General features: G+C 52.7%; 1 protein-coding gene across 1 annotated transcript in view; it reads right to left on the reverse strand.

Moving 5' to 3' along the window:
* The window catches only part of NRXN2 (neurexin 2), a 177,900-nt gene that overhangs the window by 120,508 nt on the left and 34,835 nt on the right, over positions 1 to 22,557 (reverse strand). The window contains 4 exon segments of the mRNA XM_020968358.2: positions 1,317 to 1,340; positions 10,571 to 10,872; positions 17,119 to 17,190; positions 19,833 to 19,862. Of these exon segments, the coding sequence (XP_020824017.1) occupies positions 1,317 to 1,340; positions 10,571 to 10,872; positions 17,119 to 17,190; positions 19,833 to 19,862 (428 nt within the window).

Below are 22,557 nucleotides of genomic sequence, written 5' to 3' on the forward strand. Positions count from 1 at the left end.
TGGTGCCAGCCTGCCACTGGCCACCTCCTTACATCCATGTAGGAGCTCATGTGGCCACAAGGACACCTGTCCTTCACTACATGCACCAACACATATGTAGTTACACACATGTCATCAACACACATCCATCACAGCCACACAGCAACATCCCACATCACATACATGCAGTCACACCCCCATCTCTTGTATGACTTGCTCCATGTGCACATATGCAGTCAGATGTATCCACAGACATCATTGTAAGTCTGCCCACATCAACAGCCACACACACAATCCTTCCTCTGATGAGCTCAGCAGTAGCACCCAAGCCCCCTCCCCCCTAAGTCTCTTTTCTCACTACCTCCCTCAAAGAGGAAGGAAATCAACCTCTTCCCCAGGGGTCATGCAGAAGGAGAGGAAGGAGGGGTGGATGGAGAAGGGAAGACAGTGTGAGACACAGTGTTAGTCAGAGCTGCAGAGCGGTCTGGGGGAGAACAGGACATTGTCCCTGGTTGGGGGGCAGAGGAAGACCCTTCATGCCATGCAGTATGTAGAGGGGAAGGGCCGGGCACCCCTAAGGCAGAACAAGGAGGCTCCCATTCCCCTGGCAGCCAACCTCAACCCCTGGAAACATGAGACCAGCCCCTGGAGGTGTATCTGGGGAGGTAGAAAGCAAAATCGCCTTCCTCACTAGTCCCCAGGGAGATCTGTCATCTCCCTGATGTCCCTGTTTCACCCCTACACACACACACACACACACACACACCTCTAGAGATCCCACCCTGCTGGCTGCCAGGGGGCTTTCCCCATCCCAATCCCAGGAGGCCCGTCCTTGGGAGCTGACAGTGAGCGAAGGCACAGCATGTCATGGGATGGCGTTTTCCATGGATTTTCCGGAGACCAAGAAAGAAACCAAACCAAAGAAGGAAAAATAAATAAATAAAAGAGAAGGAAGAAATCAACTAAACAAAGCAACAGAAATAAGGGACTGGAGTTAGGACCGGTCTCCCCAGAGCCAACGCTGGCAGAGACCCTGTCCCCACTTCTCTCTGGCTGGTGGCCTGAATTTAGGGTGGGGAGGAATTGGCCAAATTTCTCAATTTCCATTTGACTTTGGATCAAGAAGGAAAAGAAGAGGGGAAAAGAAAGGAGGGACAACAGAAAAAAAATAGAAGCAAAATCCAAAGGTCGTCCAGAACCAATTGGAAGAGCAGAACAGAAACCAAAGAGGCCAAAGGAACGGAAAGGAGAATCGAACAGTTAAAAAAAAAAACCCACGGCAAACCAAACGATAAGACAATTAGAGTGATATCTACCAGGTAATGCAGTTTGTTTACCATAGCGTGTCCAATCCCTGCGTGCTGCACCGGAGGTATGAGGGTGGGGGAGGGGGGGTCACAAACAAAAAACGAACAAAAAAAAAAAGAACGAAAGAAAAGAAAAATAAAATGACCAACTGTGAAACTCAAGAAAGGAGGAGAAATATATATCTATATATATTTGGTTGTTCGCTCAGGCCCTCCCACCCCGGGGTTCAGCTCTAAACTCCTAAGATTTAGAAAAATCAAAGTTCTGATGGGGACAAAGAAGAAAACGAGAAGGAACTTGACCTCCTCTTGTCCCACGTCTGCTTCTTCCTTCCTTTCTTCCTCCCTCCACCCCCCCCAGTCATGGATTGCCCTTTTTCATGCCCTCAATCCCCTTCCCCGGAGAGCTGTCTGCAGAGAAGGGGGAATAGGTAAAGATCTTGGTTAGTAGAGAAAGAAACAAGAAAAGAATCAGGACTGAGAAACCAAGGACTAAAAAAATGGTCAACATTCCATAGATGAGACAGAAAAGGTTAGTTCGGTTTTCCGCCCCCATCTCCCCACCCCCAGCCCCGTCCCTCCCCCCCCCGCCCCCAGCCCCGCCCCTCCCCCCACACCAGGTTGTAAGCGTGTTAGTAACACACACAAGTCGGTAACGGGGTTGTCCAACAGAGAGGGTTGAGGGGGGGGTTGGGGGGGAAGGCAGGACGGTTAAGAAGCAAACCTAACTATGCATATTAGTAAATCCTATCAGCTGAAATGTCAAGGGGTGGGGGTTAGGGGTTGGGGGAAGGGAGGGGAGAGGAGAGGGATGGGAGAGAGGGATGATCTATTGCATTGGGCAGTTGGGCTCAGTGGTCAGCCAGATGGCTTCCAGATTCAAAGAGCTGGTTAGGGTTGGCCAATTAGCTGACCAGTGGCCTGCTGGGGTCTTGGACGATGAGTTGTCTGGTTGGTGGTCATCCAGCTAGCTGACTGGTTGTGGGCTGATGGTCAATAGCTTCTTGAAAATCAATGGGCTGGTACGGACATGAAACTTTTATTTGGGGGCCTAGAGAATGTTCCAAAGCAACATAGTGGTGAAAGGGGAGTCTTCTTGTTCTGTGGGCAAGGCATGGGGATAGGAATTCAGGGAGGCATGGGGGTCCCCCCAGCTCCTCTCATTTTGGCCCCTTCTCTTCACCAAGAATGGAAGAGGAAGAGTGAATCATTGGGAGAATTAGAAGGATGCCATTTTTCCACGTACAGGGGGAAAGGGACATTTTCTCAATAATTTCCAATTGTCCCAAGCCCTCCCCCTCCCATGTTCTTCCCTCCCCTCCCACTCTTGTCCCCCAAGTAACCAAATCTCATCCTCCCTGCCCTCATTCACTTTTTCTGAGCCCCACCATTTATTTCCCAAAGGTTCCCATGATTCTTTCCTCCAACACAATTTCCTCTCAACCTTCTGGACAATGACTTCCCTGTAAATGACCCTTCCCCATCGTCCCCTGAAAAAGAAAACCACCTAATTTACCCCGTTGTCCAAGCTTCTGGTTCCCATCTATACCTACAGACCCCACATACCTCTTTCCACAACCAACTCGGGGCACTCGTTCTTCCTAGCCCCCATACCCCATGAACACCCACCCAAAGGCCTGGCTGCCTTCCACGAACAGTCCTTTCTCTCTCTGGATCCCTCAGCAAGGAGGACTAAACCACATCCTCCTGCCCAGGACTTGTGAGTCCTTTTCTCTCCATGATCCCTTTAGAGAATGACCCTGGACTTGGAAGCCAAGGGCATAAGGGGGAGGAAACATTTGGGCAGCAGAGATGACAGACAGGGCACTAAACAGTGTGGGGAATCTTCAGTGGTAAGGCAGTTAGACAATGCGGAGTGGCATTAAAGGAAGAACGTTGGCAAAACTAACAGACACAGTGCTAATTCAGGAAGACAATAGCGGAGGCCCCCATGAAATTACCCGTAATGGGATTCCATATTTAGTAGCTGGGAGGAGTCAGAAATCACCAATATTAATCAGCAAGTGGCACATAAGTGCTCTGAGCATCTCTGAAGATGGGACAAGACTCTGCTCTAGGCAATACAATTCAACAAGTAATTATTCAAGTACCTTCTATGGGCAAAGGGATGGGAAGCTCAGTGATCAGGGTAACACGGAAAACTTGACAAGAGGAAACCTGGAAGTGCTGTGAGAGAAGCAAGGCTTTAAGTGAAGAGGCTACTCTCTGAGAGCATGAAGAACTTAGTGCCAAGGACCTCAAGCTGCTGGTAAGGATGGCTATACAACATTGATCCAGAGGCTATCCTCCCAGCCCCACAGGATGGACACTGTGGCCAAAACTCCAGCCCCTGGTAATCACCAGACCAGCTGTGTTAATGCAAGAGTAACATAGGGGCAAAGAACAGGTTTGACCAGCTTGCACAAAGGGGATTCCAGGCTAAGAGAGAACAAGAAGAAAGACGGCACCAGAGACTGGCCTAGCAAGCCAGACATTCAGGGGCTGAGGTTGGCACTGCTACTAATTTGCTTCTACTTAATCATGGGTGACTTACTTCCAGTCTTTGAACCTCAATTTCCCCATCTGTGAAGAAGGGCTTGGCTCTCTAAGGCCAGCTCTGACATCCTCTCTTCTAAGGACACTCCTAGCTGTGACATTCTGGGCTCTAGGGCTATTCCCAGCTCTGACTCTTATCCCAACCTCAAGTGGAGGGACTAGAGGTAGTACAAGCAGAAGGCACTGTTGTCAAGGTGAAACCCTGTGCCTGGAGTATCATTGATAAGCCTGTGTTTGTGGCGTGCACGGCAGCACCAAGTGGAAGGGGAGACTGAATTTCAACAATACCCTCTCAAGGCTTCCAATGATTGAAATTCCTTTGGGAAGAATGTGAGCAATCCTCTCCCAGCTCAGATTCCACACTCTAGCAGGGGGAAGTGCCATAAAGCAAGGGTAGGAGCATTTCCATCTTTGAATGGTCTGGATTCCTGAAAGGCTGAACATGCCAGGAGAAGAGCGATGAGGGAAGGGATAAAGGAAGAGATGAGGAAGGTAGGATGAGGCAGCAGACAGACAGATGAGTCCCTACATCAGGACCAGAGGGAGATGTGATGGGACTGAGAAAACAGCTCCTGCATAATGATTGGAGGCAGTGAGAGATGAATCTGATTGCTAAGATTCAAGACCTACAAGAGCAGAAGTCTTGGGTCAAAAAGGAGAAGACTGAGGAGGAGGTGATTGACATCTGTAAAATCATTAGAGACAAGGCCACCCACCATGGAACCATCCACCAAATCCTGAAGTATCAGGAGGAGGAGAATCCCTTCTTATGTGCATTTTTTTTTAGGCAATTGGGGTTAAGTGACTTGCCCAGGGTCACACAGCTAGTAAGTGTCAAGTGTTTGGTCTGAGGTCAGATTTGAACTCAGGTCCTCCTGACTTCAGGACCGGTGCTGTATCCACTGTGCCACCTAGCTACCCCCCGGAGAATCCCTTCTGAAACTTGACCAAGGCAAGTTTGTAGGTCAGAGAGCTTTCATTGGAGGCTGGTAACCATTCAGGGAGGTTGGAAGAGTGATTCTGCCTACCCACGGATCACAGAGAGCCAAAAGGAACCCCAGAGGCTATCTGGTCTAAGCCCTCATTTGACAGAGGCATACAGAGAAGTCAAGAGAGTGCCCAAGGTCACACAAATGGTAAATAGTAAAGCTGGGATTTGAATGCAGGTCATCCAACTATAAACTTTATCTCCCTAGGTGGAATTAGAATGGAAAGAATACTATATTTGTTTATTAGATGTTCTTTTCTCATTTTATTTTTGCTTCTTTTGGGGGGGGGAGGCAATTGGGGTTAAGTGACTTGCCCAAGGTCACACAGCTAGTGTCAACTGTCTGAGGTCAGATTTGAAATGAGGTCCTCCTGACTCCAAGGCTGGATCTCGATCCACTGCGCCACCTAGCTGCCCCAAGAATACTGTATTTGGAGTCAAAAAATGGGGTGAAAATTCTAGCTCCACCCCCTTAGAATCCATGTGGGGCAAGTCCCTTCCCTGCTCTCAAGCCTCAGTTTCCTCATCCAGCAAATAAGTTGGTTGGTCTAGATGACCTCAAGGGTTGTTTTCACCTCGAAGTCTCAGACCCCTTTGGGGTCTCTTCCAAATCTGAGATTCTGTGATCTCCTGGAAAGAACAGTGATACCAGTCACCTCCAAGAGGTGGTAGATGCAGGTATAGGGAGGAAATAAAAAAATTCCCTGGGGTTTGGACATCATCATCACCATCTATTAGCATTTAGAGGTCATGTTAACATTTGTAAAGCCCTTGGCAAATATTACCTCTGAAGCCTAACAATAATTCTGATAGAAAGGTGTTATTAGTCTCATATTATTATTATCCCCATTTTACAGTTGAGGACATTGAGACAGACAGAGGTTAAATGACTTGCCCGGGATCATACCACTAATAAGTGTCTGAGGCCAGATTTGAACTCAGGTCTTCTTGACTCCAGGTCCAGTGGTCTATCCGCTGGATCACCTAGAAACCACTAAGTCTCTTTATGAACGTCAGAAACACCAAGAGCCCAAAAAAGAAGCTGGGCTGGACCTCATCTTACAGACTAATGTCCAGGTTGGCAAGCACGGGCCCCTCCCAGGCAGGGCACACCTCCTGGAACTGCCACTGACCAGGGTTTACCACGCTGGACCAAGCAAAGGCTGAGCCAGTAGGCAATCCCCCCGCTCCTTTGAGCAGTCTCTTTGTGCCCAGTGGCCTACAGAGAGCCTGCACTAGACACTCTGGAAGCTTCCTGAATGTTTGCTGATTGACTGGCTGATTGATTACAGAGACATGTTGGTATAACTTGTCAGTCACTAGCTCTGTTCAATGAAAGGAAGATTAAACAAGGCTCAAACACGGGACATGAGGATGTTAGGATCATAGAGCTGAAGTTAAAGAGATCTTAGACATTATCTAGTTCAACCCCCTCTTTGTACAGAGGAGAAAACTGAGGCCTAGAGAGAAGAAACTTGTGACCTTAGAGTACCATAAAAATATGAGCTGATGTGCCCACTAGACTCCGCTGGAGAAAAGAAAGCTGGAAATGGACCCAAACTTCTGAAGGCACCCCCTCCCTATTTCAAGTCCTCTGGTCTTGGGACTCTCTGAGCCCTAATTCCAAAGCAGCCACTATCCTGGGTGCCCAATGGGATATACTCTAGACCCCATCTCCATCCTAGATTGGAAGCTTCACAAGGGCAAGAAATGGGCCTGATTTTATCGAAACTTTGTCTCTCCCTTGCCCTGTGCCCAACACAGATGAACTTCAAAAAGGTGTGGTGATTCTCCAAAAAGCCACTTCAGAGTCAAAGTAGAGACAACTTTAGTTCTTAAGGTTTACAAAGTTCTCTCTTCTTCAGAGTCTGGTGAGGGAGGAGGAATCAGAACGAGTAGGGGACAGGCTTAGAGACTGACTTTGTTATTTCATTGGTATAGGGAGCTCCCAGGTGTGAACTTCCTCTCCCAAGGCACCTTCAATGATAACAGCTAGCATTATAGGCAGCTATGGTGCAGTGGATAGAGCGCTGGGCCTGGAGTCAGGAAGACTTCTCTTCCTGAGTTCAAATCTGGCCTCAGACATTCACTAGCTGTGCGACCCTGGGCAAGTCACTGAACCCTGTTTGCCTCAGTTTACTCTCATCTGTAAAATGAGCTGGAGAAGGAAATGGCAAACCATTCCAGTATCTCTGCCAAGAAAACCCCAAATGGGGTCACAAGGAGGTGTTCATGACTGAATAACAAAAACATTTATACAGTACTTTAAGAGTTACAAAGCATTTTACAAATATTATCTCATTTAATTCCCACAACAACTCTGTAAGGTAGGTGCTATTATTATCCCCATTTTACAGATGAGGAAATCAAAGCAGACAGAGGCTAAGTGACTTGTCCAAGGTAACACAGCCAGTAAGTGTCTGAGGCCTGATTTGAAATCAGGTCTGACTCCAGGTCCAGCTCACTAGCCATTGTGCCACCTGGCAGGTTCAGATGAAGAGACTAAAATTGAGAGGTTATGTCTGAGACAGGATTTGAACTCAGGTCTTCCCTGGCTTCAAGTCCAGTACTCTATCCAATGCACTCCCTAATTGTCCCTTCTCTGCAACATAGTAGTCATTTAACAAGTATTTATTAAGCACGCTAGACACTCTGCTGGGCTAGGAAGGCAAAAGCATGGTCCCTCCCCTCAAGAAGCCCACTCTCTAATGAGGGAGCCCACATTCAAAGAGCTGGAGAGGGACCAGATAGGTAGAGTGCCAATGGAAGGTGTCCGAGTGCGAGAGGCGCGGTGCAGTCAGGAGGTGTCAGAAGGAAGCCTCGAATCCAGGCTTCCTGGCTTTGAGGCCAGCCTGGCTCTCCACTCCACCCCAGCTCCTCTCCTTGCGCCTCCTTGCCCATTTTAAATCACAGTTATTTGTCTACAGCTCTTATCTCCCTATTAGATTGTCCACTCCCCAAGGGTAGGGATTGGGTCATATCTAAACTTTGGATCTCCCTCTGGCCTTGCACATGGCCTGAATAGAGCAGGCTTTTAATAAACATGTGTTGAATTGGACTGGGTGGAACCTTGGCATGGCCTTCATCATGGCGGCCTCAGGGCCTAGGGGCTGGATCCTGATGAAAGGAGGGCCCATTCCTCTGGGGTCGTAGCCACTCTCAGTACCCCAAACTCCCCCTCCAATCATGCCCCCAGAGGCTATCACATGATACTAATGAATGGGGGGATATTTTGGTAGCTGAATTGCCTTCCTAATTTGGCTCTGGCTAGCATTAAAATGAGCTCTCTGGCTAATGTTAAAATTAGCTCTTTGGCGAACGTTAAAGTGATGCTCTCTGGCTAGCATCAAAAGGAGCACACATTTGCTGAGTTGGGCCATGTCAGGAGCCCACTGGGCAGTGGAGGGAAGCAGGTCCCAGAATAAAAATAGGCCTCTTAGAATCCCCTCCGGTGATGACCAGCTCACGGATAAACGGAGGGGGCTTCAGCCATGCCAGTCTCCAGGGGCAGGGAGGGGGCGTCCCCTGGCACTCACACCCTCATTATGACTCCAGGGCTGACCATCCTGTCCCTATGAATTCTCCCAAGGTCGTGGTTTCCCCCTCTCCTCCCTCCTGCTGGCTGGCCTTCTGGCCTCTCCCTGGCTCCCTGGCCACCTCCTTCAAGAGAAGGAGAGAGTGTCTCTGGGTTGTGGCTGCTGCTGCTGAGGCCAAGGCCAGCTCTCACCCCATTGGCTGTCCCAAGCACTTGGGGGAAAAGAACTTGGAATTCACTCGACAAAGTGTCCTTGGCCCCTGGCCACCCACTCAACCAGGCCAGCAGCTGGTGCCATTCATCACTCTGCGTCACTCTCTTCTCGCCTGGCCCCAGAGGAAACCTGGTCCCATGACCCCTGAGCCGGACACGCAGAGCTGAACCCCTCCCGCTTCTATTTTAGGATGCCTAGCCTGCTATCTTTCCTCCCCAGGGTTCTTCCCTTGCCCCAGTCCTGGGGTATCATCCAGCTTTAGACTAGCTCCTCTCTCTAAGAAGGCCCTTCCAGCCCCCAATTCCACAGGAAATGGCAGAAATATGGAGGAAAGAACATTGGATATGAAGTCAAGGGATCTGGGTTCCTTTTGGCTGGGTAAGACATGTCTTTCTCTAGGCCTCACTGTCAAACAGGGGGCAAGGAGCACTGGATTTGTAGTTCTAGGACAAGGGTTCGAATCTCAGATCTGCCTCTTACTTTTTCCTTCACCGCTCTGCCTCTGCTCCCTGGTCTATAAAATGAGAGGGTTGGACTAGATGGCCTCCAAGAGCCGTTCTGGAAACTCAGGAACCTCTAAGGTCCCTTCTGGAAACTCAGGAACCTCTAAGGTCCCTTCTAGGACCTCAGGAACCTCCAAGAGCCCTTCTAGGACCTCAGGAACCTCTAAGGTCTCTTCTGGAACCTCAGGAACCTCCAAGAGCCTTTCTAGCACCTCAGGAACCTCTGAGGTCCCTTGTGGAGCCTCAGGAACCTCTGAGGTCCTTTGTGGAACCTCAGGAACCTCTGAGGTCCCTTTTGGAACCTCAGGAATCTCCAAGATCCCTTCTAGGACCTCAGGAACCTCTAAGGTCCCTTCTGGAACCTCAGGAACCTCCAAGAGCCCTTCTAGGACCTCAGGAAACTCTAAGGTCCCTTCTAATTCTGAATTCCCAGTCCTGGCTTGTCTCTAATGTCCCTTTCATCTCCAAACCTGACTGAGCTGTTTAGTCATTGAAACTTGATAAATACTGACTGGCAGAATGATCAAGTTCTTCCTGGAGTGGAGGCAATGTAGCAGGTGGCAGAGAAGCATCATGGGGATATCAAGAAGCAGTAGCCTGAGAAGAACAAGACCCAAATGGGGGCCACCAAGTAAGATAGACACTACCAAATGGAAGCCCCATTTACAAGGAGTGAAAGGGTCCTCCCAAGAGGAAGAGGGCTGGCAGAGCATGTTTGGCATGGGGAAGGGACAGAAGATGGGGACGTGACAGCCCCACAGGTATGCCCCTATAGAGAGGACTGAAGCAGGAGGGGCTGGCACACCTTGAATCCAACAGGTGATGACAAGGGGCCAGATGAACAGGGCCATCTTCTCCCCATGCAGCCATAGAAGACCAAGCCTCTGAATCTCTCTATACTGCCAGGGTTCCTGGCTCAGCCAGATCAGCCTCCTGAAGCCCACTTTTCTGGGCAGGGGGCTAGGACAGAGCCTAGCTGATAGAGGATGTGCTTTCCAGGGGAATCTTGGAAGAGGGACCTTCACCCCCCTCAGACTCATCCCTGCGCTGCCACTCTGGCCCTGGCCCAAGTTCCAGCCTCATCCCTTCCAGCCCCTTGCCCTGCCCAGCCCCCAGCCCATCCTCTCCACCAGACCACAGCCGGTCCTCTCCTTCCCCAGGCAGCCAGGCCCTCTCTGCCGTACCTGACTGGCCCCCCAAGCTGGCGCTGCTTCTGGCTGTTCCTTTCTCTCCCTCTTCCCTTGCCCTCTGGGCTTCCTTCCCACCCTGTTCAAGTCAAACTCCCCATCCCAAATCTCAGGCTCCCCTGGCACAGCTGAGACCCCAGACTCCTTCCCATTCACTGCCTCAGGTGACCCCCCTTCCCTGGCCCTGTCCTCTGCCCTGGTCCACGCCTCTCTAAGCCCTACAATCCCCCCCCCGCCCTTGCCCAGCTCCCCTGCGGACCGCCCTCCCCCACCCCCAGGCCGCCTCCCCCGCACTCCCTACCTGGCGCAGGTTTCGGGTGACCCGGACGTCATGCCAGGCGTTGTCATTGAATTTGCCGTTGACGGGTTCCACTAGGGCCTCGAAGGCACCGGATCCGAGATTGATGACGAGCCAGACAGCGCCGGACTTGAGGGACAGGTTGACGTAGTCGGCCGACTTGCCCGTATGCAGCATGAGGCCATTCCTTTGCAAGGTCCGGAAGGCCAGCGTGATCTCATCCGTGCTGCTCTGGATTGGGTTGTGAGACAGGTCGTAGCAGAAGAACTCGTTGCCTTTGAAGGTGGCCACAAACTCCTCCTTCCCTGCAGGGTGGGGGGTTAGTTAGAGGGACTAAACTCCCCTCGGCCCACCCCTGAGCCTCACAACCCAGAGGACACTCAAAGGTCAACTAGAACAACCCACATCTGGTTGAGAATCCCCTCTCCACTGTCCCTGACAAGGGTTCCTCCATTCTCCACTAGGACACCTCCAGTGATGGAGAGAGCAACCTTTGTAATGATGGGGAGCTCACTACCAGTCCATTCCACTATCAGACAGCTCTAATTGTTTTTCCTTATATTTCCCTACATTCATCCACTCTGTTACTTCTTATTGTTCCAGGTTTGCACCTCAGGATTTCCTCCTGGGACCCAGGCATCCTGATTTCCAACTAGAACTGTGGGAACCTGCTCTCCTTCCCCATCCCTATGGACCCAAGCATCCACCCCCTCTGACATCCACCTCTTCTAAGCACCCTGTGTATTCCCAAAGCCCAGGGCTGCCGACTGGCTCCCTCATCAGCTGCCGGGGCAGGGAGCTGCAGCTACTGCTCCTCCTGCTTCGTACCCCCAGAAGTACAGGCCCTTGAGACGAGGGAGAGATGAGCCCGTGGGAGGGAGGTACCGCCACCCTGGCCAGGAGAGGAGAATTGCCCTCTGCCCCAAACCCTGCCCACACACACACTTGGAGGCTGCCTCCCCTCTCTCCCAGGTATGAATGGCTCTGCCTGGGTTTTCCCTCATGCATTGGTACGGTTCTGTGCCTCCTCACCCCGCAGGGCACTCAGCTGGATTATAAGAAACAGTGGGTTCCCTTACACACCTGCAGAGTGCTCCACGAAACCCCGGAGCCCACCTTTGCTGGTGCTAATCCTGCCCCATGCCCACTGGCACTCTGCCTTGGGGCACCATACAGTCATCAAATGTCAGAGCTAGAAGAGGCCTTAGAACACAGAATATCAGAACCAGCAGGGCCCTTAGAACATAGAACAGAGAATGTTGGACCTGGGAGGGATCTTAGAACATAGAATATCAGGGCCAGGAAGGGCCTTAGAACACAGAATATCAGAACCAGCAGGGCCCTTAGAACATAGAATAGAGAATGTTGGACTGGAAAGGGCCTTAGAACATAGAACATGGAATGTCAGAGCTGGGAGGACCCCAGGTTCAATTCCTGCATTTAAAAGAGGGAAACTGAGGCTCAGAGGGAGAGGCCAAGAGCCACGAGACAGGCACGAGAGTGAAGGTGAGGCCAGAGGCAGTTCCCAGGCGGCTGGGCTTTGGGGCATCATTCACCAGGGCAGACCTTCCCAGGGTCCTGTGGTCCCCCTCTCGTCATCGTGCAAACAGATCCAGGATTGGGTGCAGAGTGGGGTGGAAGCTGGGTACAATAGGAGAATGATGCAATCCAGAGCAGATGAGCAAGAGGATGTGCAAGCAGGCGTGTATGAGTGTGCATACGGGAGGCGCCAGGAGGAGCGTGAATGGATTGCCACGACCCTCACTCCCACAGCGGAGAAAGGGCATGTGGCGCTTAGTAGGACAAGTTGGCGGGACCTGTCCTGGTCTCTTCATGGGGAATGGACAGCAGGGAGGAAGGGTCGCAAGAGTGAGGAACGTCCATCGGGAGGCAGTGTGGTACAACAGACAGAGCCCCAGCCTGGGAGGCAGGAAGACTTGGCTGGGGGCCTGCGGCTTCCACCAGTTACTAGCCATGTGACCTGGGGCAAGTGACTGTCCTTCGCTGGGTGGCCCTCGGTAAGTACCTTAACCTCCCTGCCTCAGTTTGCTCATCTGTACATGAGTCCATCGCTCTTAGACCACCCCCCCTTAGGGGGCTGTGGAAAGGCTTCGATGAGATAAAGGGCAAACAAGACACTTGGCAAAGCTTAAGTCACCACACCACTCAATCACTCATCTATGTGCCTAGCACTGTGCCAGGTGCTGCCAAGCACAAAGGCAGAAAAACAAAATCGATCAATCCCTGCCCACAAGGAGCTTGCAGTCTATTGTGGATACAACATGTACACATATAAGTAATAAAAACAGTAGCTAGTGTTTATAGGGGCAGCAGGGTGGTGCCATGGCACACAGAGCACTGGGCCTGGAGTCAGGAAGACTTATCTTCACAAGTTCAAATCTAGCCTCAAACACTTACTAGCTATGTGACCTTGGGCAAGTTGCCTCACCCTGTCTGCCTCAGTTTCCTCATCTGTAAAAGGAGCTGGAGAAGGAAATGGCAAACCGCTCCTGGATCTCTGCCAAGAAAACCCCCAATGGGGTCACAAAGAGTTGGACACAACTGAAATGACCGAGCAATGACAAGAGCATTTAGAGGGCTTTAAGGTTTGAGAAGCATTTGATTGATGTTAGCCCATTCGATCCTTACAACCTCCCCAGGAGGGAGGTGCTATTATTATCGATGAGGAAGCCTAGGCACAGTGAGTGCGAGTGACGTGCCCCAAGTCACACAGCTAGGGAGTGTCTGGGACAGGATTCAAACTCAGGTCTTCCTTACTTGAAGTGCTAAATAAACTCCACCCACTATACCACCCAGTAGAATAAATATAAAATCAAGAGAAGGTGGGGGAGGGGAGCACCGGTATCTGGAGCAATCAGAGAAGGCTTCTTGTAGGAGATGGCATTTGAGAGGAACTTCAAAGAGAGCTAGGGAGTTCTAAGCCATGGGGCTGGAAGGGAATGCCCTCTGGGCTTGAGTCTCAAAGAGGGAAGGTGGCACCTCTGTCACCTGTTAGAGATGTGCCATGGGCACAACACATGTTACATGTTACATGGGCATGTGTGGGTATATGTAGCTCCACCCCTATGTACCTGCAGAGGCTTCTTGACTAAGAATGACCCTTCTCCAGCACAAATTTCCAAAACCACTGAAGAATAAGACCCCAGAAGGCAGACCCAGAGGGCTCTGGGCACGTATGGCCATCTGTAGGTGTATGCTATGAATGTGCACACCAGGAATCATACAGCATGTGAGGCTACCTTACCCAGGCACAAGAGGCCACCAAGTGGACATCTCTAGTCATAAATGTGAGTCTGTTGGCAGGCCTCAGTTTCTTCCCCTGTAAAATGGGATGGCCTCTGAGCTCTTGATCTAGGATTCTATGTTCCTGTGATTTTTCTTTCCCCACCCAACATTACTGTTCTTTTCCCACTGTCTCCCGCCTCCCCAGGCTGGACAAGCTGCCCATGGCCTCTGTCCTCCCTGCCTCCCGGATGCCAAGGCACCAGCTGCCGCCCCAGGAGCTGGCACAGAGACCCACTGCAGCTGACAGAGCCTAGTTCCCTGAGGCTCTAGGGGGTGAGGCAGGTGGGGCTTTGGTTTTCCTAACAGGTCCTTACCCATCCCCACTGTCAACCCCAGGGCTATGGTGGAGATCCAGCACAAAGAGGAAAGGAGAGAGTCCTGGAGGAGGGAAGTAGATTATGAAAATACAAGGGGACACAGGAGGAGAAAGAGGGATAGTTGGGAAGAAAAGAAGGGAGGGGACTCATGGAGAGAAACAGAGGAACGTAGAGGGGAGACAGCAAGTGGGAAAGGAGGAAGGAGGAGAAAGGAGGCCAGAAAGGGAAAGGGGGGCAGGCTTCGAGAGAACAGGAAAGGGGGAAAGAGGATTGGATGGGAAAGGGGGACAGGGGCCTCCAGGGAAAGGTCTGGGCATCCCTCAGGGCCTCTCTGTTTCCATAGCAACCAGGGTGCCTGCCCCTAGCCACTGGAAAATGGAAGGAAGTGAGGGCTGAGGGGTGTGAGGATGCAACAGAGGTGAGCCCTGCCCTGCAGAGGGGGGCAGTTAGGAGGGGAAGCAGGGGAGGGAAACGGGGCCCAGGAAGGAAAGAGAAAATGGGACAAGGAGACAGAGAGAATGAGCATCTTAGGTCAGAGGGAGGAGGGTGGGGAGGGCACCGAGCCGAGAAATCTGTACTGATGATTCTGATCACCCAGATGCGAAGCCTGCTTTCGGCTCCGAGATCCCCGAGCTGAAACACAACTCTGCATCCCGGGTCCAAATCTATGCCCCTCCTCCTTCTCTTCTGTCACCAGAGAGCGGGACTGAGCGCAAGACTGAGTTCACAGGAGGAAAAGAACCCAGGATTCTGAACTGGCAGGGACCTTAGAAACCACTCAGGCCTGCGTCCCCATTTCACAGAAAGGGAAACAGCCCAAGAGAGCAGCAGGGACTGGCTCAAGGGGACACTGAGGGACTCCACCCCAGCTCTCTTGAGTGTAAATCCAACACACCAGGCTGACCCCAGAGTCACCTAGAAACACATAGAGAAGCAGAGACCAACAGCCATACTCTGAGTCTCTGAGTCAGGTCTTGGAGGTCAGGGCTGACAGCTGGAACTCAAAAGAGGAACCCAGGAAAAGGAAGCACGGCTCTCTGAGGGGAAGGATGAAGACCGGAGAGAAACAGGATGTGAATGTGATGGGCAGTGGACAGGGGAGGGAGGGAAGTGGACAAGGAAAGGGGGCTGGGTTCAGGAGGTGGGGGGGAGAGGTGGCCTCATTCAGTGACCAAGGCAGAGAGGAGGAAGAAGGGCGTCACATCGATGTGACAGCACAAGGTGCCTGAGGCCCGAAGGCCAGAAAGCCTAGGGTGGCCGAGGGAGCCACCCCTTCCCCCGCTTTTGTAGCCAGCCTTTCAGTCTTAGGGCTGAGACTCCAGCTCCCATCAGCCTCTCTGAGGGAGGCAAGGAGAGAGGGGACTTACTGCTCCCCCAAAACTGAGCCTGGGCCAGGAAACCAAGGAGGCTCTGGACAGCCTCTGCCCCCAGAGGATGATGGGAGTTGTAGTCCTCCAAATCACTCACTAAGGAACCAGGAATGATCCGCCCCACCCCAAGAAGTTCATGTCTAGGCGTGGAGGAGAGATTCCCTGAACTAAGAACATTATAAAAAGGACAAGATTTCAAGTCAGAGAACCAAGGTTCGAATCCTAGCTCTGCCATTAACCAATTTCAGGGCCTTAGATAGCTTGCTAAATGTCTCTGGATCTTGGTTTCATTATCTGTGGCAAAATAATTAATAGACGTTGATTGACTGATTGATTGAATAGTTTTCATTCTGTCTTTGTATGCCCAACACCTCAAACACAGTGGATGCTGAGTGCGTGCTGATTGGACCAGGGCGAGATACCCTGTGACCCCACAGATCACCGGATCACAGATGGAGAATGGAAGGGCCTTCAGAGGCCAAACGGTCTGATCTGCTCATTTTACGGCTGAGGAAACTGAGGTCAAGAAGGAGGTCACACTGATAGCAAGCATCAGAGGCAGCATTTGAACCCAGGACCTAGAACTCCCAAGCCAGTCAATAAGCATTTAAGTGCTTACTATGTGCCAGGTCTAAGTTCTGAGAATGAAAAGAAAGGCAGAAGATCACCCTGCCCTCAAGGAGCTCCTACTCTCCACTCTGAAGCTTCCTCCACCTTCAAAGTTATAACCCTTTGAGCTTGGGCTCCAACTCTGTTCTGTCATTGACTTGCTGTGTGTCCGTGCTCTTACTGGTTAACCTCTCTGAGCTTCTAATTCCTCAAGGGGAAGATTGACTAAGAGCTTTCAGGCTGACCACGTGCTAAGTGCCCTGGTTCCCTTATAGCTAAGAAGACTGGGGTTCAGAGGGGACTCTGGGAAGGGACTCAGTCAAGATCACTTGGTGGCCATGGGTCAGAGCTGAGCCTGCAAACTCCCAGATGAGTAAACTGAGGCAGAGAGATGGTCTCACTGTGATGCCCAGGGTCACAAAGCCAGGACATGTCTAAGGTAGAATTTGAACTCAGGTCTTCTCTACTCCCAGTCTTGTGCTCTATCCACTGTGCCACACTGCTCTTCTTTCCTACTTCCAACCCAAGCTCCAAGAGAACAGAGTCTGTGGCTTCCTTAAAGCCGCCATCTTCCCATCCCCATCTCTTCCCTTATCCTGTGCTTAGCACTGGGCATCCCAGAGCTGGAAGGGACAGATCTCCAACCTATCCCTGAGCAAAAGTGTCCTCGATAAGGCAGCCCCAGCTCCCCACCTCTGCTGGATGCCAGCCAAGGGCAGGGCACAGGGCAGGGGGTATTCCTCTCCCTCCCCGTGCCTGGTGCATACATACATGCTGCCACTTAGTTGGTGGGAGTCATTTTCAGTCTCCCAGATTCTTTAGCACAAGGGGACATGCCTTTAGGGTTTGGACAGGAGAGAAGCATGGGGTGTGTCACTCCAAGAGCGGGGATCAGCAGTCCCTCAATGGGAAGGAGCGCTTTTGGTGACCAGATAGAGGAGTCACTGACCTTTCGTTGGCTGGTGCACATCGCTGGCTCCTCCTCGACCAGCCCCCCCCTCAGAGAACAGTAGGGACCCTACTGGAGAAACAAAATGGGGAGTCAGGCACTGGAGGCTCCTGGGGACCAGGGCAGGAAGCCCTCTCCAGGGCCCAGCCCATAGAGCGCCTGGGAGCAGGCAGGTTCAAATGCCTCCTTCCCACATTGCCTCAGGGCTGGAAAGGGGTTAGGCCTGGGGGAAGGAGGGAGCTGGGCTGTGAGAAGCCCTGGGTCCCTGGCACCCCCTTGTGTGGAGCCCCATCCGGGCACTGCCACTAATTCCATGGCAGACTCTGGGTGGGAAGCAGGCTCGGTGCACCCACCTCCCACACCCTCGACCTTCAGTAGCTTTCTGCCCCATAAGGCTCCCCCAGTTCCTTTACCCTGACTTTCTTCTGCCAGCTAGAATCCCTGCCATCTCTGTCCTCCATTCCTCTGCCCACTACATTCACCTGGTGGCTCCCAATTCCTTCTTTTCATCACATCTGGGGGTAGCGTGCCTCACCACAGAGATGGCAGACGATAAGAACAAACCCCACGTGCTCTCTCCTGTGGTGTGAGCTGGACTGTGGCTGGCACTCAGACACATGCATGTGGTTGGGCCCGGGCTCTCCTCTACTTTCCCCTAGTACCCACTGCTCCAGAGGCCTCCCTAGCCGGTCTTCATATCATAGACTGAAAGTTGGGGGACAGAGGTCCTCCAGCCCAAAGCCCTTGTCTTACAAAGGAGGAAACTAGGGCCCAAAGAGGGGAAGGGAGCCTTCCCCCACCCCTCCTAATTCTAGCACCTTCCCTCTCTTAACTATTTCCTTCTTGTACATATTGATTTGAATATTGTCCCCCTGTTCCACTATGGGCTCCTTGTAGCACAACTGTCTTTTGCCCCTTTTAGAATTCTCAGTGCTTAGCACAGTGCCGGGCACATAGTAGGTGCTTCATAAATGTTGACTGATTGTTAGCAAATGGCACAATCAAAGACCCCAGCTAAGGGCCGGAAGCCATGCTGTGCTATACATCCGGGAACTTGCTCACCTGCCCAGCCCCGCAAAGGACTCCTCATCTCCCCAGGGGCTCGAACTCTCCCCATCATATGCTAACAAATCATCCCCATCGTTGATATGAAGGAGAGGCCTCTGCCTGGGCCCTGCTCTAGCCTGAGCCCAGGGCTAGTGGATCCTGAGAGGCTCTTGCCATCTGGTAAGGACAGGCCTTCTAAGACCCCATTCCAAAGGAGCAGAGTGTGGGCTCAGAGACCAAGGCAGCCTGACAACCAGAATCTGGAGCCTGGCACAGGGGAAAGAGGGAGAGAGGGCAGGAGCCAGGAAATCCTCTGCCTGGCCCCCACCACCCACAAGGGCTGGCTTGCCCTTTCCCCCTCTACCCGTAACCACAGATCCAAGCATCATGTCCCTTGAGTCTACCTGCCAGGGCCTAGGGCCCTTCCAGGATTTAAGCCCAATGCCGGGCAAATCAAGCCAGCACTCACCCTTCTCACCTCCCTTCCTCTTCCTGGCCATCCCTGACAGTTGTCTAAGGGCTCATTTGCATCCTTTCCCCCCAGCCCCACTGGGGAAGAGTCATGGGCAGTAGGGATTGGACCCCAGCCCACATCTCTGGGGCACAGACACCGGGGAGCTAGCTGAATGTCTGGGAGACCAACTAAGAGATGTGTGGACACCAGAATTCTGTTCCCAGGCTTTCTGGGCCAGTGGGAGTAGCCAGGAGGATGGGCAGGCCAGGGGGCATCACTGGATTCCCTTTTCCCTGCTCCTCCTCTGCCCTCCAAAATGCAGGTGACCCAACAGAACAAATACCGACTGGCCGTATCTCGTCCCTTCGTCTAGGTGATGGAATAGATGAGTCCTGGGTAGGAGTCTCAGCTCCACCACCCACCAGAGATCTGGAACCTGGGGCAAAGTCACTTGACTCCCCTGGCGGGGGTGGGGCCAGATGGGGATGGCCTTTCCTGCCCCTGCCTCATGGCATTTGGGGAGAAGTCCAAAGCTAAGAGCTGGCAGGGACCTTAGGGGTCATCTTGTCCAGCCCCATCTCCCCCCAGTTGTCTGGAGGAGGGTCAAAGGATTTGTTTGCTGGAAGGGCTTGGCCAACTACTGAGTGCCCCTGGATGGGATACTCAGCCCCCTGGCCCACCCCCAGGGCCTGCAGGAGGCAGGCCATGGGCAGGGGCCCGGGAGCCCTCCTCTTCTCCAATACATGCCTTTCTCTCTTCAGTCAGGTTGAAAAACAAAAGAATGAACAGAAAAGGTGGGAGAGGAAAATAAATCACCATCACAAAGGATAGAGGATGGGGGGGAAGGGTAAGGAGTGGCAGGGAGAAGAAACCACCAAAAAATCCAAAAGGAGAAACGAAGAAATGCCACCAGGAAAACTTGAGGAAGGGGTGATTGGAGACAGCGGCAGGAGTTTGAACATCTGCTGATGTCAGAAACCAAGGTGGGATGAGGTGAGGGCAGGGCTGGGGGGTGGGCAGCAAGGAGGGAGGAGGAGCACAGATGGAGACAAGCCCCCACCCCCAGCCCAGCCCCCCAAAACAAAGAAAGGGACAGACGGACTGACAGACAGACGAGGGAGAGGGGAGGGAGGGGTAAGGGGAGGGCAAAACAAAATCCAGGGGACTGGGGGAGGGGGACAGATCCAAACCGAACCGAACCAAAACTTCATACCTTCACTGTTTAACGTCAGGTGAGCCGGACCTTGGAAAAGGGGAAGGAGAGAGAAAGAAAAAGGAGAAAAAAAACAAAAACAAAAACAAAAAGAAAGAAAAGGGAAAAAAAAAAGAGAAGAAGAAACAGAAAACACGAGTCATCAAAATCGGCCAGAGAGAAGGGGGTAAGCTTTTGCTGCCACAATTTAAAACCCTTTTTAACTTGTGACAGGCATCGGGGGGAGAGGCCCCCAGCCCGGGAGCCGGGGAGGGGGACCCGATGCCAAGGGCAGGGGGGAAGGAAGGGGAGAGACACAGAGAGAGAGCCCGAAGCCAAGAAAGAGGAAGTGAGAGAAAGACAGAGAATCCAGAAGAGAGAGTCGGAGATGGAATCTTCAGAGACAGAGAAAGTCAGAGAGAGACCGAGAGAGATGGAGTCAGAGAAGGAAAGACGGATTCACAACGAGACAGAGAGACCCAAAGTCAGGGAGAGAGAGTCAGAGACTGTCCGAGGGAGAGGGAGATTCACAGACAAAGGTCAGAGAGAGTCAGAGACAGACAGAGATGGAGAGATGGAAGAGACAAAAGTCAGGGCAACGGGGAAAATCAGAGAGAGACAGACACAGAAAGAGGAGGAGGCCGAAGGCTGAGAAGGGGCCAGGAGTGACCAGAGGATAATGGGGCCAGGGCTTATCGCAGGGAGTGAGGGGAGACAGGAGGGTTTGGTTTCTTTATTTCTTCTTGCCGAGAGGAGAAAAAAAAAAAAGGAAAAGGAGGAGAAGCTTGGCAGGGAAGGTGCTTTTTTCCTTTTTCTTTTTTTTTCTTTTTTTTTCTTCCGAGAGTCGGACAGAAAAAAAAAGTGGTCAACGAGAAAAAACGATTCGGATGGAGGAGAAAATAAAACACACAGAGAGACCAAAAGCCACCTGGAGAGAGAGTGCGCCGTCCCCTCCGCAGAGCCACCTGGCAGCTGGGGCTGCCCCCCTCACTTGGCCCTGCTCCTCTGGAGGACCGGGGAAAGCTCCTGGGCCTGGGATGTGGAGCCCTCGGGAGACCCCCACAGGGCTGCTGCTGGTGGCTGCTCAGACTCCCCAGATGCCAGGGGGCCAGATGCCTGGGTTCTAGGAAGACCAGGGAGGAGGAGGCTGGCCAGGGTGACCTAGAGGGGTTGGCATCTGCCACAGGGAGACCTCAGGCCTAGGGAGGTGGGAGACCTGAACTCCTCTGTAAGGATTTGGGCCTTGAGGCTTGGGGCCAACCAACCGTGGGGACAAGAAGAGGAGGGTTGTGCAGTCTGGTCAGATTCCAGACTCTAGCCTCTTTCCCCCTGCCAAGATCCTCTCTGGGGAGACCCCAAAAGCTATTTCCTAGCTGTAGAAAAGGAACTGGATACTTCTGACCTGGGGATGGGCAAGGGAACATTCCAGGATCCTTCTAAAGTGAGGTATCAGTAGATCTGGGGGGAGAACAGCTCAGCCCACTGACTCGAGGACACACAGACCCCAAAGAGAGAAAGGCCAGCTGGGAAAGTAGCACTCCCCAAGGCAGGCAGCACCCTCAGGTCTTGCCTCTCCCCTCATTTCACCTTACCTTTCCTGAGCAGGCTCCCCATCCCCCTTACCCATTCTTCCTCCCCCCATTCACCCCCACCCCCACCCCCAGCCACCCTGACGTCTGGGCGGGAGATGTAGGAGGGGACTTTGCCAGCAGCGCCATGTTGCCCTTGGAAACCATCCCGGTTGCTGTGGCAATGAGCCGTCAGCCCAGGGGGAGCTAGGGCCAGGACAGAGCTCGTCAAGGTTACAGAGCCCCAAGGGTTTCCAAGATGGAGCCAAGGACCAAGATGCCTGGGTTCCTGGAGGGTTGGGGAATGAGAGGCCAGGAGGTGAGCAGACTAGTGCAGGAAGGCCCTGGGCAGGTCCTGCGTCTTATACCCCACCCCCTTCCCCTCTCTCTGGGCTGGATCTGGCTTTCCCCTTCCCGGGCCCTAGGACTGCAGGGCCCAGTCTCATTGCTTGGCTCTCCAAGGTATTCCCGTCACAGGAACATGGGCACTTTTCGTTGTTCCCAAGAAGCCTGACATCCCCAGGGCCCCGTCTGGTGAGGGTGGACGGGGAAGAAGGAGAAGGGAGAAGTTTGCCCTACAAAGCAGGCGACTCCTGTGTCCTGCCTGGGGGCTTGTCATGCCATTCCCTGGCCCTGGCTCTGACCCCAAGGCCCAGCTGGCCTCTCTCCTCTCCAGTTCCCTGGTAATAAGTCCTGATAGCTGCTCCTCCCAACCAGCTGCCCAGAACCCTGGCACCCAGTTTCCTAGCTCAGGAGCCCCAGGCCCTGCCCTATTGCCTCGGCCAGCAGTGGCACACAGTGGGCCCCCAAGTGACTGGGCCAGAGCTAACACTCCTTCCCCCTCCCTGGACCCCGTTGCTGCCCAGCTCCTCCACAGTCTCCACAGTCTCATTAGCATGCGGCACTCTCCTCCCGTTGCCAAGGCAACTGGCTGCTCAGCTCCCTCAGGCATGACGGCACCAGCCATCTTGGTGAAGGGGGGCCTCAGTCCCGTCTTCCCCCAGCCTCTCAGTTTCAACTGGCCCAATCCCACCCCCGGCCTTGGGCCAGCCCCTATTCTTTCTCTAGATGCCATCCTGGGCTTGCTCCCGAGAAGTGGGGTCACCTGCTCCCTTTGCAGGCCCTCTCACCTTTCCCCAGAAGCTCCCAGTCCCTTCCTACCCTTCCCCCATCACACA

Source organism: Phascolarctos cinereus, unplaced genomic scaffold (genome assembly GCF_003287225.1).
Source record: "Phascolarctos cinereus isolate Bilbo 61053 unplaced genomic scaffold, phaCin_HiC Scaffold_9;HRSCAF=440, whole genome shotgun sequence".
Lineage (NCBI taxonomy): Eukaryota > Metazoa > Chordata > Mammalia > Diprotodontia > Phascolarctidae > Phascolarctos > Phascolarctos cinereus.